This window comes from Nelumbo lutea, chromosome 4 (assembly GCF_056320005.1).
Source record: "Nelumbo lutea isolate HS-2025 chromosome 4, American lotus-T2T, whole genome shotgun sequence".
Classification (NCBI taxonomy): Eukaryota; Viridiplantae; Streptophyta; class Magnoliopsida; order Proteales; family Nelumbonaceae; genus Nelumbo; species Nelumbo lutea.
The window spans coordinates 99,237,824-99,255,847 of record NC_142687.1 but is presented as its reverse complement, the minus strand read 5'-3'; the positions used below and the strand labels follow the sequence as shown (position 1 = coordinate 99,255,847).

The 18,024-nt window shown below is 38.3% G+C and overlaps 1 protein-coding gene across 24 annotated transcripts; it reads left to right on the top strand.

The window, feature by feature from the left end:
• Positions 1-1,753: 1,753 nt before the first annotated feature.
• Positions 1,754-17,338, top strand: LOC148862154 (Tetratricopeptide repeat (TPR)-like superfamily protein). 24 transcript variants are annotated; one of them, XR_016095052.1, is made up of 5 exons: positions 1,761-3,715; positions 3,814-3,877; positions 5,066-6,859; positions 15,429-15,503; positions 16,942-17,338. XR_016095052.1 is itself a non-coding variant. In XM_088941797.1 (2 exons), the coding sequence occupies exon 1, from the start codon at positions 1,933-1,935 to the stop codon at positions 3,571-3,573; it is 1,641 nt and encodes a 546-aa protein (XP_088797923.1). In that variant the 5' UTR covers positions 1,760-1,932; the 3' UTR covers positions 3,574-3,600; positions 3,814-4,214. The 24 variants fall into 24 exon arrangements, 1 of the variants encoding a protein (XP_088797923.1); XR_016095048.1 differs by lacking the exons at positions 15,429-15,503; positions 16,942-17,338 and adding exons at positions 8,232-8,293; positions 8,369-9,827 and having other exon boundaries at positions 5,066-7,532; XR_016095045.1 differs by lacking the exons at positions 15,429-15,503; positions 16,942-17,338 and adding exons at positions 8,232-8,293; positions 8,369-9,827 and having other exon boundaries at positions 5,066-7,564.
• Positions 17,339-18,024: the final 686 nt, after the last annotated feature.

The window sequence follows — 18,024 nt, the reverse complement described above, 5'->3', positions numbered from 1 at the left end:
AAAAGAAGGTAACTGACCTTGTTGAATATCTGACCGCTGGATAGCGCGATAGAGAAGGGTATAAGGGTCCGTTTGGTTCATGACCAGAATCGGAATTAGAGTCAGATTCAGAATTGGAATGGGAATCTCTTGGAATCAGAATCAAAATGTTCTATTCCCCTACCTATTTGGTTTAGATAGGAATCGGAATCAGATTCGATTGATGTTGTTTGGTTCATGAAGAGGCTGGAATTGGAATCAACCACGATTTCCAATTTTACCCCTAATAAAAAACATATAAAGAAATAAAAAATCCATAAAAATCCTTTGCTTGTTTGCTCGTTTTGGCTACTTATCTTCCCAATTGAGATGTAGCACCTCCCACATTAATCTAATCAGAAAAGAGGGGTTTATTAGATTTTTTTTATATGAGGCTAGATGTGGTTACTTCTTGTCTTATCTACCCTAATAATAGGAGTACTTGTCTCAAAAATCCTTTCACTAGAGACACCATTAATAAAAAACATATCAAATAAATGCAGGACAAATCGAACCAGAAATGGGTGGCACGAGCAGGAAGACCCTTGCGGAACATAGATGAAAAGAAGTGTCGACAGGAAGTTGTGATTCTCCAAAAGCTAAATCGAAAAGAATAACCTTGCCGGCCTATCTTAAGGCGTTCAATGTGATTCTCCGAAACTTCTTTCAAAATTTTCCACCTGCTCCTCCTTCATACCCTCCTGGTGTCGTCGCCATGAAAGCTCAATTCCAAGATCGACTCAAAGACACGAAAATGGAAGCAATGCCCACCTTTTTCATTTCTTAGAAGAAGAGTAGGAGAGAGAGGGAGGGAGGGAGGGAGGGAGGGAGGGAGGGAGATCAATGATCACTTACCTAGTCAGAATAGTTTAGATTGGATTTAGAATTCAGCCGCTGAATTGTTGAAGGGTTTGAAGGAGGGAGTGACTAGAGATGAAAAAGAGGGTTGGAAACTTGGAATCGGGGGTGAGGGTTTTTTTTGTCATTTTCATTTTTCTTTATTTAATCGGCTAGAATGGGAATCCGATTCCGAGGGGGTGGGCCGGGAATGGCCATTCCCTCAAATGGGGGAATGCCATTCCGCCCAGAGTGGGAATCCGATTCCGATTACACTAAACCAAACAGTTGGAATTAAACCGATTCTGGGTCTTTATTCCTGCGAACCAAACATACCCTAAGCGTAGGTGAACGCTTCTCTCTAAAGAACCTCTTCATTTGATCTGCCATTTGAACCTCCTCATTTGAGTGATGAAGAAGAAGCCTGTAAGAAAAATCAACTGAGAGCAGGAGAGACTAGAGAGAAAAAGAACATAGTTCACACATGCGCCCCACAATGCCCCACAACACATCCCCACCTTGTATTAACATCATTTGGTAACAGTAGGGAAGATGTTCCCAATACAAGGGTGGAGATGTTTCCAATACAATCGAGCCGTTTCGCTCGTGGCCCAGCATGGCTCGACTTGACTTTGAACTGGTTTAGCACGACCATATATAATATTTATATATAATATATTATATAAATTATAAATATATAATATAATATATTAATAAATAAATAATTGTTTTTTATTTTATTATATTAATTAATTTAATTATTATATATATATATATAAATAATCATATATATCAAAATTCATATAAAATTAAAATTTTAAGTTCTTTTCATTTTTTAAATATATAGCTTTTACCTAGCCTACAACACGATGTGATTCAATACCGTAAACCGAGTCACCACCCAAATTATCCTAGTGAAGAATAACTCGGCTTGAAACGTCTCGCAGGCCGCTTCCGGCCTATCAAAAAAAAAAAAAAAAAACTTAAACCACCTTCTCTTTCCTTGGAGTTGGCTAAAACCCTAACTATTTATTGATTTTGAGCTTCTATTCTCATGATTCAACTCATGAGTATCTTATGACCAGAAAAGTTCTGGAATTCTTCAGTGGACTAAGAAGAAACGCAAGATTTCCAGATTCATGGGCTTGCAACAAGTTGCTTCACCAGATCATCACCTCGAACTGCGGCGATTTATCTTTGAAGATTCTGTTCGATTTGATCTCCAGAGGATATACTCCTCATCTCTCTTCCTGCAATTCGATAGTCGGGTTGTTCTGCAAAATGGGTAATCTGAAATCGGCTGAATGGCTTATGAAATTGATGCCAAGTATCCGTTGTGTCCCCGATATTGTTAGTTACAACTGTTTAGTTGATGGGTACTCTCGCGTTGGGGATTTAGAGGGAGCTTCTTTGATCATGAACCGGATTCGAAGAGGTGGGTGTAAGCCTGACTTGGTTACTTTTAACATTTTTATTAATGGGTTCTGTAAGCTTGGAATGCAGAAAGAGGCTTTTGTTTATCTGGGTTTAATGTGGAAATGCTACTTACCTAGTGTGACTACTTATAGTACATTGATTGATATGTTCTGTAAATTAGGGAATTTAGATATGGGCTATGCAGTGTTTAGGGATATGACTAATTCCGAAATATCTCCCAATTTTGTTACTTTTACATGTTTAATTGATGGGCATTGCAAAAATGGCAGTTTGAAAATTGCATTTGAGTTGTATGAGAAAATGTTCAAGTTGTCACTTACTCCAAATGTTGTTACTTACACTGCAATGATTGATGGACTTTGTAAGTGTGGGATGTTAGAAAGAGCTGATCGTTTGTTTGAAAGGATGTTGGAGGATGGTATTCGACCCAATCCAGCAACTTATACCTCGATGATAGATGGACACTTCAAGAAAGGGAGTATGGATTCAGCCATGAAATATGTAGCCCGGATGCATGAACAGGGGATTAGACTTGATGTAGCAGCATATGGAGTAGTCATCTGGGGCCTGTGCAGTAAGGGTCGGTTGGATGATGCAATAGAGATTAAGGAAAAGATGGAGAGGAAAGGGTTGAAACCAGATGAGATAATTCTAACCACATTTATAGATGCATATTTTAAATGTGGGAATGTGAAAGCAGCATTAGATATATATAGGGAAATGGTGGATCGAGGATTTGATCTGGATGTTGTAACTGCTTCAACCTTGATGGATGGGCTATCTAAGCAAGGTTTTTTCCAAGAAGCAAGAGGATATTTCAGCAAAGAGAAGGCAAACAAAATTACATACACTGTGCTAATTGATGGGCTGTGCAAGCAAGGGAATTTAGATGAAGTGGAGGTGGTCTTTAGAGAGATGTCAGAGGCAGGATTCCTTCCGGACAAATATACATACACTTCTTGGATTGCTGAGCTCTGCAAGCAAGGGAATTTGGTGGAAGCATTTAGGCTAAAGAACATAATGATTCAGAAGGGTATTAGTCCTGATCTATTCACTTTTAGCTCCCTTATTTGGGGTTTGGCTAATAAGGGGCTAATGATTGAAGCAAAACAGGTGTTTGAGGACATGCTGAAAAGAGGAATAATTCCTGACTTGGCTGTTTGTCAGGTTCTTATCAAGGGATACCTGAAGGAAAATAATAATGCTGCAATTTCAGGCCTGTATGATGAGATGAGAAAGAGAGGAGTTAAAGTAACAAGAGCTGTAGATGAAGCTGAATGATTGTGACACCAGAACTGGAAGTTGGAGGTTTTTCACTACCCGAATCCTCTTTGAAGATCTTTGGTTGAGGTTGCCTTATGAGTTATCTCCTTCACATTAAAAGATCATAAAACTATTAAAATACAATGTTGATTCCTCCCAGGTTATATTCCAAATTTAAGGTCTTATGTTCTTTTTGTTTTATTTCCATCTAAGCAATAAACCATTATTAGGTGTCTGACTAGTTTTCATTTGTCACAGGATATGAATTGAATCTTCAGTTTGGACTTTTTGATGGACTGATCTGAGTGTTACTACAGTTCTGGTGAGAAAAAAGAGATGATGCTCATGTCTCTTCACTTGTCTATTTGATATGATAATTATGTGGTATTGGATAAAGCTATTAAGCATGAAGATGAACAACATATCCATGAATGTTGGTCAACATAATGTCTTATTTTTCCATGAGACGCCAAGATTTGTAGTGGTGAAGTGTATGGAAATTTTATTTGTAATCCCTGTATATATTTTGATCATAAGATATCCATATGTATTCTTTTATTTTTACGTACTCAGTTTCATATTTCTTTTGAAACTTTGTTTGTATGCTTATAAACACTCAATAAGACTTCACCAGAAAATCCAAAGTTATTGTTAAACAATGGATTAGGAGATCTCAAGTGTATTTGGGGATTATATCTGTGATTAGTGAATGAATTGTAAATCTGAATAATTAGATTTTGGGTTAGGTATCATTGCTACTTGCTAGCCTAAATTTTGTTTGTAAAGCATGTATTATATTATATAATACACTTCCTTTAATAAATTAATAAAAGTTTCAGTTACTAATAAGGAAAAAGAGTAATGGTGCTTTATTGATATTCTATTTATGTGATTGGTGTGGCTCAGTAATTCAACAATCCACAAATTGCTCCACACCTTTCATCTTGCTGAAATTTAGGGACCATGTTCCCATTTTCTTCTCTATAAAAGGAGCTTCCAGGGAGAGATCAAATGGTGTGGTGAGCATCAGAGAGCTCTTATGCGGAGAGAGTAAAATTGAGAGAGCCAGAATTTTTTGAGTGATAAACACATTGTCCCTTTTATTGATCGGTGTTTATTAGTAGTGCATCAAGGCTTCATTAAAAGCATCTCAGCACTATTAAGGTGGCCAGTTTGTGGTAGTCTCAACAAGGGCATCAATAAAACAAGTTCTCCTCCCTCTCCTGTGAATGTAGGTCACTTTGACCGAACCACGTAAATCTGGTGTCATCTTTACCTTTCGCTTTTGCTTTTATTATTTGCTTTATAATTCACATATTTCTCAATTGTTTTTTGAGTTTGCTTCCTGATTGCCATACTAATAAATCGGTAATTCAGAGTATTAATCCTAACAAATTGGTATCAGAGCATTGTTTTTGGGGTTATTTACCGATTAATTTTGTTACTAATGGCATCAATGAAGTTTGACATTGAGAAATTTGATAGATCTATGAATTTTGGTCTATAGAAGCTCAACATTAAAGCGATTCTGATTTAGAACGACTTGGAGAAGGCCTTGGCGGGACAAAAGAAACAGCCTGAATCCATGTCCGATGAAAAGTGGGAGGAGGTTGATATGAAAGCCATGCCAGCTATTCATTTGTGCTTATCGAATGAGCTTCTTTGTGAAGTTGCTAAAGAAACCTCTATGGCGGAGTTGTGGCTCAAGTTGGAGTCACTCTATATGACAAAGAGTATGACCAATCAGTTTATGTTGAAAAGCAGACTTAAGGACCTTCGTCTTCAGGAATGTAACTTGATTAAAACCCACCTTGATGAGTTTTTCTCGATTGAGGGTCTGCAAAATATTGATGTTGTGATTGATGATGAAGATTTGGCTATCACTCTTTTATGTTCTTTATCCGCATCATTTAAGCATTTTAGAGAGACCTTATTGTATGGGCGTGAGGAGATTACAGTTGAAGATGTAAAGAATGCGTTGTTACAACGCGAGTTGATTGATAATCAACTGACCAATAACCCAAGTAACTTCACAGCTGAGGGTCTCATTGTTCGTGGCAGGCCATTTAAAAGTGGTGGCAGCAGTAAGTCAAGGGGTCGGTCTAAGTCAAAGCATCGTAGTTTGACTTGCAACTCCTGCAAAAAGAAATGTCATGTTAATGCTGAATGTTTCAAGTTGCAAAATAAGCAGAAACATCAGGCAAGTGGTGACACAAAGAAAGATCCTCAAGCCGAAGCAAGTATTGCGGCAGATGAGTCAGAGAATGATCTTTTGTTGATATTACCACGTGTCCTGACAAAAGTGCATTATTCACATATGGGAATTTTGATGGTGGAGTTATTTTGATAGGCAACAACGCAGCTTGCAATATTGTCAGTAAAGGGACCGTTCGGGTGCGTATGCATGACGGTGTTGTGAGGACATTAAATGAAGTCCGTCACGTTCCTGATCTGAAGAAGAACCCAATTTCTTTGGGTACACTTGACTCCAGTGGTTGTAGATATTCAGTTGAAGGTGGAGTTCTTAAGGTAACCAAAGGTGATTTAGTAGTTATGAAAGCTAACAAGATTAGCAGATTATATGTATTGCAGGGAAGTATTGTGGTAGGATCTTCTACTTTGGCCTCGTCATCCATGTCCAAGAAAGATCTTACAAAGATGTGGCATATGAGGCTCGGACATATAAGCGAGAAAGGGATGATTTTTTTGAACAAGCGGAGCTTACTTTATGGGCATGCCATAGGTACTCTTGAATTCTGTGAACATTGGTGTTTGGTAAACACAAAAAATGTTAGCTTTGCCAAAGGGGTACATAGGACCAAAGGTACATTTGATTACATCCATTCAGATTTATGGGGCCCTTTTCGTGTTTCTTCGAAGGGTGGAACAAATTATCTTTTGACATTCATCGATGATTTCTCCAGAAAGGTATGAGTGTATTTTTTTAAAAATAAGAATAATGTGTTTGGAGTCTTCTTGTAGTGGAAGACTATGATCGAGAAGCAGATAGGGAGGCGGATTAAAAGGTTGAGGACTGATAATGGCTCGAGTTTTGTGAGTTTGACTTTATAAATTATTGTTTGAAGGAAAGTATCGTCAAACACCGCACCTGTGTTGGTCGACCACAGCAGAACGGTGTAGCAGAGCGGATGAACCGCACACTCTTGGAGAGGGCTCGTTGCATGTTGTCCAATGCAATTTTGGATAAGTCCTTTTGGGCCGAGGCAGTTTCCACGAGTCTATTTGGTGAACCGATCTCCGCATTCAGCTCTCGAGGCTAAGACTCCGTTTGAGATTTGGTCAGGTACTCTTGCTTATTATTCATCTTTGAGGATTTTTGGTTGTCCTGCTTATACTCATGTTAACGATGGAAAGTTAGAACCTAGAGCCAAGAAATGTATCTTTGTGGGCTATGGTTTTGGTGTAAAGGGTTACAAGTTGTATTGCCTGTCGCGTAGGAAAATTATTATTAGCCGTGATGTTATATTTGATGAATCACATATGTTATCTTCAATGGAGGAGGATTCTGTTGCTGGTGATTCAGATACATCACAGGATGCCCAGATGTAGGTGGAGGTGGAGCCTAGTCCATCTTCACAGCCTTCTCAGTCTATTTTATATGAGCTGGTTACATCGGGTGATGTTCAGCCCAGTTAGGAGTTGCACACTATTGCCAAAGATAGATCGAGGTGATAGATAAGACCACTAAGGAGATTTGATGATTGTGTGTCTTATGCATTGACCGTCGCTTGTGAGGTAGATGGCACTACCGATCTGACCACTTACGATGAAGCCATATCCAGTCCGGATAGTGGTAAGTGGTTAGTTGTCCTGGAAGAGGAGATTGCATCTCTAGAAAAGAATGGCACATGGGAGCTTGTAACGCCACCACCAAAGAAGAAAATTGTTGGGTGCAAGTGGGTCTACAAGACTAAGGAGGGGATTCCTGGTGTTGAGGATGTTCGACACAAAGCAAGGTTAGTGGCACAGGGTTTCAGTCAGGTTGCAGGTATTGACTATACCGAAGCCTTCTCCCCTGCTGTTAAACATTCTTCTATTCGTACCTTACTTGCTTTGGTAGCTATGCATGTAGACCTGTTCATGGGCCAGGTTCGGGCTAGGCTTTCACTTGTCACTAATGAAAATATACTAGGCCCGAGCCCGGCCCTGGTAAAAAGCCCGAAACCTTTGCTCGAGCCCAAAGCCTGACCTAATTGAAAAAAAAACAAATTTCCCTATTCAAATTAGAATTAAAAATTCAGATAGTATTTATTTTTCTATTTAAATGAACAATGGGCCTACAAGATGGTATTTTCCCCTTTCTTTTATATTTTAAAACACAATTTTACATTCTTAAATCAAAAAATTTATTCAAATGGACATAATCACATAACTAATTTTAAGTTTAATTTTAGGTTAGGCCGGGCCGGGCTCGGGTTGGGCTATTTTGACAAAACCTGAGTCCAGTTCGAATTTATTGCGGGCCAGGCTTTTTGGCTCGAATTTAAGCCTGCGGGCCTATAAGCATGTTCAAGCCTGTTCGGAGGTCGGGCCGAACAAGTCTATATGCATGATATGGAATTAGAGCAGTTAGATGTTAAAATTGCATTCTTGTATGGTGATTTGAAAGAGAAGATTTATATGAAACACCAGACGGTTTTGTTGTGGAAGGAAAGGAGGATCATGTTTGCTTGTTGAAGAAGTTTCTGTATGGCCTTAAGCAGTCCCCAAGGCAGTGGTATAAGTGCTTTGACGCTTTCATGACTTTTAGTGGTTATTCTAGGAGTGCTTTTGACAGCTGTGTTTATTTCAGGAAGCTCTTTGATGATTCATTCATTTATCTGTTATTATATGTTGACGACATGCTTAATGCTTCTAAGAATAAGTCTGAACTTGTGGAGTTGAAGTCTCTTTTGAACGGTGAGTTCGAGATGAAGAATCTGGGTCCAGCGAAGAAAATTTTGGGTATGGAGATTATTCGTGATCATGAGAACGGGAAATTGTTTCTCAATCAGCAGAACTATATTGAGAAAGTTCTTGATCGTTTTGGCATGTCAGATGCTAGACCTGCCTTCACTCCTTTAGCAGTTCACTTCAAGTTGTCGGCGAAGCAACCACCGAAGTCTAATGAGGAGAAGGTCTATATGACTCGTGTGCCTTACTCTAGTGCTGTTGGTAGCATCATGTATGCTATGGTATGTTCGCGTTCAGATATTGCTTAGACAGTCAGTGTTGTGAGCCGTTATATGTTCTGTTCGGGGAAGGCTCATTGTGAAGCAGTGAAGTGGATACTTAGGTATTTGAGAGGTACGTCTAATTCTTGCCTTGAGTTTGGAAGATCCACAGAGAAACTTGTCGGTTATTATGATTCTGATTACACTGGAGATCTCTCACTGGTTATTGTTTCACTTTGGGTAGTACTTCTATTAGCTGGAAAGCTTCACTTCAGTCGACTGTTGCTTTGTCTACGACTGAAGCTAAGTATATGGCGTGGCTGATGCCGTTAAGGAAGCTTTATGGTTGCGAAATTTGGTTGGTGAACTCATAGGTAGTCGGGAGGCTACAGTAATCTATTGTGACGGTCAGAGTGCCATACATCTGACTCATAACCAGATGTTTCATGAGAAGACCAAGCACATTGATGTGCATTATCACTTTGTTCATGATGTTGTTGAGCATGGTCGGGTTTTAGTCAACAAAATAGCTTCCGTTGAAAATCCCGCAGATATGTTGACAAAGCCATTACCATCATCCAAGTTCCATGCTTGCGCCGACTTGATTGGTCTCATCTCATTTGATGCTTGATGCCCTTGGGGCATTTGGAGAGGGAGGTTCCGGAGATTTGCTGATTAAAAGAACTTGTTGAATTTTCGCCAAGGTGGAGATTGTTGATGATTGGTGTGGTTTAGTAATTCAACAATCCACAAATTGCTCCACTAATTTCTCCACACCTTTCATCTTGCTGAAATTTAGGGACCATGTTCCCATTTTCTTCTTTATAAAATGAGCTTCCAGGGAGAGATCAAATGGTGTGGTGAGCATCAGAGAGCTCTTATACGGAGAGTAAAATTGGGAGAGCCACAATTTTTTGAGTGATAAACACATTGTCCCTTTTATTGATCGGTGTTTATTAGTAGTGCGTCAAGGCTTCGTTAAAAGCATCTCATCACTATTAAGGTGGCCATTTTGTAGTACTCTCATCAAGGACATCAATAAAACAAGTTCTCCTCCCTCTCCCGTGGATGTAGGTCACTTTGACCGAGCCACGTAAATCTGATGTCATCTTTACCTTTCGCTTTTGCTTTTATTATTTGCTTTATAATTCACATATTTCTCAATTGTTTTTTGAATTTGCTTCCTGATCGCCATACTAATTAATCGGTAATTCGGAGTATTAATCCTAACAGGTTGGATTGAGTTGCTTAAGGGCTCAACCCTAACCCCAACTTGACCTTCAATCTAACCCAACTTTTTTTCTGAATACAAAGTAGATGCTACAAGTGTCAATACTGGTGTTAATATCTTCTCACATACTTCTGAAACTCGATCTACCCTGGCCAATCTAGTGATACCCCAACCTGCTAATTACTACAATAAATTGCATGGTGCCAACTTTCTTGAATGAAGTGGTCAGTAAAAATATATATATTGAAAGATGAGGGAAGCTGGTCTGTCTCATTAGAAAAACTAAAGCATCTGTTGTCAAGGATCTATGTTATAACAAATGGGAGGAGTATTTGACCATGATGCCTTTGGATACCCGTTTCATGTAAAAATGGATTAGTTGGTATTTCTTATTTTTGGGTTTTGCCACTAAGATTTGGAAAAGAGCTATTAAGACATAATTACGACAAATATATGTTGTTAGGATTTACATATTGCACAAATAAGTTACTACTTTTTTGTTGCCAGTAAGGATGAGCATATTCTAGTTGAGACTAAAAAACTGAACAAAAAATTTTGGTTTCTTGTTTTTTTGGTTGAGTTATTTTGGTTTTAGGATATTTTGGTTATGGGTTTTAGTTCTCAAATTTGAAAATTTGGTTAAACAAAAAGGCAAAAAAAATAAAAAAGACTAAACTGAATTTCATTGTGGAATAATATATAATGAAATTCGGCTTGGTTATTTTAGTATCTCCTTAATTCGGTTTTGATTTTTATTTATTTTTAACCAAATAAACCAAACGCTCACCCCTAGCTGCCAGGGGGAGAGGGAGCAAAGCTTTTCTTACTAATTCTCAAATTACCTAAGTGGTAAGAGCTTGATCACTATTAAGTTGTTGCTTAGAAGGATCTGCTAAGTAGCACTAGACTCCCAATGAACAAAATCGGGTGTTTGAATTTCTGAGTATGAAATAAATGTTTGGAATGAGGTGGAACACTTAGCCTTTAAGTGGTGTTTGGTAAATCTCAAGTCTGAAAAGCAAAAAAAAAAAAAAAAAACCTTCGAAAAATTATGAAAGTAATCTGTGGAAAATTTGCTTTTCTACTTTTGCAGGTGTCTGAATGTAGTGGAGTTCGACAATCTCAGTGTTGTGATGTCTGAAAATTTTGCATTTTACAAATTTACCTCTGAAATTGTTATTTAAATAACAACAAATGAAAATGATTAAAAATATAAAAACAAAATTTTAAGAAAGGATAAAATAAAGAAGTTAAAAATAATAATAAATAATATTAATAAAAATTAAGCAATAATATTAAAAAATATTAAATAGTAAAAATTGTTATAAAATAAAATAAAATGTTAAAAAAATAAAAAGTTAATAAAATATAAAATGATATATAATATTTTCACTATTCATTATCTTCCTTTGAACACCATCATCTAACAAGCAGAGTGACCACTGGTGCCCCCATTTCTCCTCTCCTTCTAGCACCACCAAGGACTGAATATAAATCTATGTGATAAGAGAACAACAGCAAGATTGATCACCACCCCATCCCACTGAACTCAGTTAGTAATGTCACCACTGTCCATTGACTGCTGCAACCCAAGCCCACTGAAACAGAGCACCATCATCAACTCCTCTGTTCATCGACAGTGAGGAAGAGATGAGTGAGCACAAGCACCATACTCACTGCCATCTCCATTGTTCAAACCGGTTGGGTAGTTTCAGGTTTTTCAAATTAATAAAGGGGCAAGGGCGAAACCATCTCTTGTCCACAACCTCTGAATGTGCTCAGAGGTTGTTTGAGTGCTTGACTACTGAACATTTGAGAGGCCTTTTTGGCATTTGTAGGTGCAACCAAACAATCTCTTTCAGTGGCCGGAGGTCGATTCAGCACTACTGAATGCTGCCCCCCTAGTGAAACGTATCCTTTGGTTCTAGATGATTAAGTCAAGAAATATTGCAATGATAGCTTCCTATGAGTATTATACTATGGTGTTTTTTTGTTGGACTTGGGCATAATTAAACAGCATTGGCTTCATGCCCACTTCCAATCATACCCTAAGTTCTCAGATCCTAAATAAAAGACAACAATCAGGAAAAAAAGTCGCATAACATTTTACTTATCAATAAAAAGTTGCATAACACTTCAATTGTTTAGTAAAAGAACTAACCCCCCCCCCACCACAAGTCGGTGGTTGTGGGAATTGGTTCCGCTATACCAACTGAGCCACCCCTCAGTTGGCAGATAGTGGTTTAGGAACTTGGAGAACAGAAGAAAGTGGAATTTTATCTTTCACCCTTCCTTTTTGTATTAGTGTTGAAGGTTTTATGTATAATGCTGAAACTTGGACAGCGGCACATTTTATTGATCGTTTTTAAGACAGAAGTGGGATTGGCTATCTCAGTGATTTAAAAGGTGTGCCTAGGCGAACAGGCGAGGCACATTTTTTAAAACATTTATTTTAAAATTTAAGTTTATATTTTTATTAATATCATTTTTTTGAAAAGGTAAAGTAAAGATTTATTGATCAGAAGAAAGCAACCAAACTGCTCACTGTTCAAGAGAGAAGTACAACTGATGACAGCTTAAAAAACTCAGAAAAAATTAACAGCCCCTCAAGAAGCCATAATATCCCCCTTGAAAAGCAAATTGGAGCTCAGCCACCCTCCAAGTTCATCAACAATTAAAATTTTCACTCTTTCAACCTGAAGCTGTTTCTGATTGAAGATCCTCCTGTTTCTTTCCTTCCAATCGACCTCAGCACTGTTAGAGGGATTGCTTTCCACAGGATCCTTCCCTTTCTATTTATCCCCCCCACTTTCCGGCCTTCTAAGAGAGCCTTTACTGAATTAGGCAAGCATGTAGAACAATGAATTACTTTGAGAAAATGGGCCCAGGTTGTTGCAGAAAAATCACAATGAAGAAACAAGTGGTTTGAAGTTTCTTCACCCCTCCTGCACAGCATACAGGTTACATTTGATTGCACTACTTTTCTAGCCAGCATAACCTTCATCAGACGCTTTCCTTCAGCAGCCACCCAAACAAAAAACTTTACTTTAGAGGGGGCTACACTACCCCACACTAAAGGACTGGAATAGAAGGATTTTACTGAGAAAACTCTAGTCTTTGATCATTTATCAAAAAAAAAAAAAAAAACTTTAGTCTTTGATCACCCCCAAAAACACTGTTCTGGAACTAGAGGAATTAGCCTGCATCTCTGTAACCTTGAGAACATCTCCATAATCTGCGGGATCTCCCAATCATTGAAATCTGTTCTAAAAGAGGGAGACCAGACTGAAGAGTCTCCTGAACCAACATAGCAATCCACCACCAAGGCATCTTTATCCGAAGCCAGCTGGAATAAGACAGGAAACAACTCTTTCAAAGGAGGATCAGAGCACCAAGGATCAGACCATAACTTCAAACTGACTCAATTCCCTAACTTGAACTTCAAACCTTTCTGAAAAAGAGGATAGGCTTTGTAAATCCCTTTTCCACACCCCACAACCATAAGAGAGGTTAGGCTTTGCTAGAACCCACCCATTGCTATGGAATCCATATTTCTGCACAATAACTTGACTCCATAACTCATTAGGCTCCTGCAGAATCCTCCAAAACCACTTCCCAAGAAGGGCCATGTTGAAATTTCTCACATTTCTGACTCCCAAGCCGCCAGAATTGAAAGGTTTACAGATCTGATCCCAGCTGACCAGATGAAACTTTCTGGAATCTTTCCACCCAACCCACAAGAAATCTCTCATGATTTTTTCCAATCTTAAAGCTACCTCTGCCAATGAAGGGAACAGAGACATGAAATACACAGGAATACTGGCCAAAACACTTTTCAACAGAACTAGCTTGCCACCCTTAGACAGACACCTTGCCTTCCACGAAGCTAACTTGCTGGTCATTCTATCCACCACCGGAGACCAAATGCTTTTGGAGGTACACTTGGCCCCTAAGGGCAGTCCCAAATAGGAAGAAGGTAGAGCCCCCACCTTACAGCCCAACAAATCAGCTATGGGTTGCAAATTACTGACCTCTCCAACAGCCATCGTTTCACTCTTAGCTAGGTTAACCTTTAAACCTGAAACCACTTCAAACCAATAGAGGATATTCCTGAAAGCCAAAATCTGATCAGCTTTGCCCCACAGAAAAACAGGGTGTCATCAGCGAATTGGAGAAGAGGAATTTCTTCCCCATTAGGAAATATTTCAAAGCCTGCTAAACATCCCCCCTCCACAGCCCTAGCAGTCATCCTACCCAATCCTTCCATAACAAAAAGGAATAAAAGGGGGGGGGAGGGGGTCTCCCTGCCGCAAGCCCCTATAACTTTTAAAATTGCCTTTTGCCTGCCCGTTTAATAGGATTGAGAATCTAGGAGTAATAACACACACCTTCATCCAGTTCCTCCATTTTTGCCCAAAGTGCATCCTCTTTAGCATGTAGTCTAGGAAAGCCCAGTTAGTATAGTTGTAGGCTTTTTCCAAATCAATTTTGCACACCAGCCCCTTCTTCTCACTTCTTTTCCTTGAGTCAATTCATTCGCTATAAGAACGCCATCTTGGATATGTTTATTATGGATAAAAGCCCCTCGAGACAGAAATAAGGGGATCCATCACCCTTCCCAGCCTTAAAGCCAGCAATTTTGCAATAATTTTATACACACTACTCAGAAGACTGATTCTTTTAAGATCAGATGCCCCTTTCTTTTTTATAATATTATGTTTAATGTTTTTTTTTTGCTTTTTTTTTTTTTTTAATTTTTGGCATTTTTTTGAATTTTCTGACATTTTTTTTTGTGTTTTTGTGCCTTATTTCAAAAGGCGTGTGCCTCGCCTTCCACCTTGCTTCTTGGACGCAAATTGGCCCCTACGCCTTGTTTGCGCCTTGCGCTTTTAAAACACTAGGTTATCTTGCACATTCTATATGTAGATCACACCAAGTTTTGTAAGTTTTTGTCAGGCAGAAATGAGGTTTATTTGGGGTTGGATCTAATAATAAGATCAAGAAACTGGAGAAGGTAGGTTATCTTGCACATTCTATATGTAGATCACACTAAGTTTTGTAAGTTTTTGTCAGGCAGAAATGAGGTTTATTTGGGGTTGGATCTAATAATAAGATCAAGAAACTGGAGAAGGTAGACAAGAGAAATACACATCAAAATAAATAAATAAATAAGGAGGTTTACTAGAGAAATAGAGGGGACTTTGATCAAGCCAATGGAGTTGAGCAAGGATCAAACTATCAGTAGGATACACCCGATACCATAGTTGTCAAGGCGATGCCTAGGCGACAAGGCGCCCTTGGAGGCTCGTCTCGCCTAGTCGCCTAGCAGTTTTGTGTATTGTCTTATAAAATACTTTTACATTGTTACTTTTTTGAGATTATAATTATAAAATAGACATTATTAAACAAAAATATTCATTTTTTGTGTTTATAAACTAATTTCTTTTTATTATTTTCTTATTTGTTAGGGTTTAATCAACACAAACATTGCTAACTGCTGTATTGAACCCTCAAAGACTTCAGAATTTGAACTAATAAGCAAGGTAAAAACTTAATGTTTTGTCTAATCAACACATTTCTTCCTCCACATCTTCTTCTCCTCCTCCTCCTCCTTCTTCCACCTTTTCTTTTCTTCTTTATCTATAATAAAAATAGGGGTTCAGTCCCCATATTTTTTAATTTTCTTTTCTTATTTCTTTTTCTTCTCATAAATATGTTGATTTTCTAGACATAAACATGAAGTTTATAATTTTCCTATGAAAATTATGGATAGTTATCAAGGAAAGATGGTTATGGAACCTAGGGAACTACCTAGGATATGTATTTTTCACTAAAAAAAATCCATCGCCTAGGCGACTAGGCAGCAAGGCGCCCCCCAATCGCCTAGCCTTGCCTTGGCGCCTTGAAAACTATGCCTGATACAGGATGTCGTATCAGTGGACATGGAAACGCTTGGACTCCCACAAGGAGTTTTGAAATTTTGGCTGTTTGGTATGATAGACGACATCCCTCTCATGCTGTTAAAATAAAAAAAGGTAAAAGAAATAAAGAAAACAAGGGTGTGGATTTGGGGTGTGTATCGTATCAGTCGTATCGACATGCACTGATACCTACTTTTGGGTATCAAACATTTCAATATTTTGATCCTTGGAGTTGAGGTTAGGGGGTGCGGATTTTTGGGGTGAGGAGTTGTATTTCTATCCAGATCTAGGATTGGATCTAAGTTTTTGGGTAGGGAGGTGTGGGTTGTTCGGTTGTTGTCTGTCATCATTGTTTTATATTTTGTGTTGGTGCATTTCTTTTGTCTTTTGGGGTGGGTGTTTCGGTGATGGGGATTTTGATGGTTTGAGATATTGCTTCTTTCCCCAGGGTGATTCATTATCACCTTCTTTTTTTTTGATAAATAAAATCATCTTCCATTGATTCAATTATTGGTTACATGAAAATTCCCTTAAAAGGCGCAAGGTGCCACCTCTCCAAACAGCAAATACATAAACTACAACAGAGATTGCATGAATGTTGATGTTAAACAAGAGTTATCAGTTGCGCCCAGAATAATGTTTCCCTATTTGTCCCTTGTTTTGCCAAGACATCAACAAATGCATTAGCTGATCTCCTAACCCACTGTATTGTTATAGGCATATTTCTTGTCAGCCATTTGAATTTCTTTAACTCATTTTTGTAGCTCCAAGTGACATCCTCCAGATTATTTAATCAATCCACCACTGTCTTAGAATCCCCTTCAACCAGTAGCTACTCCACGCCCACTTCTTTATTTTTTTTTTAAATAAATTTTCTTTTACTATAAAAAAATGCCTTCGTGGAGTAAGAAGTAAATCTAAAAGCAAATCTAAAGCAATGTGGTAATTTGGAGGTGTTTCTACTCCCAACTGTGAGAAACGACATTTGCTTCAGTGTCCCCACAAGGATTGAGTTTGTTGAGTGTTGTAAAATAAATCTATCTGCATATGCCTTTCGTAGCCAGCCTTCGGCACAACTTTGTTCCATATACCACAGTCAATCACAATGGTGCTGCAGTGACATTTTCGATCCCTGGGTTGCTTGCCCCCGGCAGGTTCAGGCATTTTCATGGAAGAAATTAGGAGAGGCCTTATGATCAGACTCCATCGCTTCCTTCTCTACTGTCCCATGGCACAACTAGGAGAGGCATTTTCATGGGAACCAATATGGCATATGCAGGTATTAGTATTTTTGTTCCTGTTGTAAGGAGTTTACGGTTGTGCATCTCAGCCTTCTCAGACGTGTTTGATGCAGAAACAAATTCATAATTCTATATTTATATAATGAACTCAAATTCGCCCCTGATTATACAAAATTCAAATATAATGAGAGCCTGGAAATTGTCATGATTCCCAAACATTTTGATTTTTGTTTAGGAAGTATTTACATTTTAAATATTTCTCTGTTCTCTAGTAAGTTTTTTGCCTGATCCCATGGGGTTTGTGGGGCGCAGATGTGAATTCACGTATTTATTGGGAAATTTTCCTAACAAGAGATGTGAGAATTTTATAGGTTGGTTATCTTTCTTCCATTTGTATTATCTGAATTTGTTTGATAGTTTTACTACACGACTTAGTATGGTTAATGGACATGCCAGATAGGCATAGCTAGAAAGTAATCTGATTGGATGTTAATATTGGAACCAGGTGTATTACCAAATCTGTGAATGCAGTGCAAGAGAAAGGAACCAAATATCATATAGCATAATGAACAATTTAACAAATAAACATGGAAACAAGGTTCAAAATATCAATGTCTGATACGCTGCAGTATCGGTTGTTTTTTTTTTCAAATTCGGTTCAGAGGGGCCGGTTTAAGGTCTGTCCTCCCCTGAACCGGTCAAAACCCCGATACACTCTCTGTAGAGGCGTATCGAAAGCTCCTGATACAATATGTATCGGCTGACACTTGCACTGCATTCACAAATTTGGTGTATACAAGATTCAAAGTATTCAAAATCATTTCTATCGGTAAGCTTGGATATAGATATGTATATGCGCTTTGGGTATGTATGAATATGGCGGAAAGAAATGGATACACGAG

Excerpts from the sequence above, each read along its gene's own strand:
- LOC148862154 (XM_088941797.1), top strand. The coding sequence starts at position 1,933 with ATGACCAGAAAAGTTCTGGAATTCTTCAGTGGACTAAGAAGAAACGCA.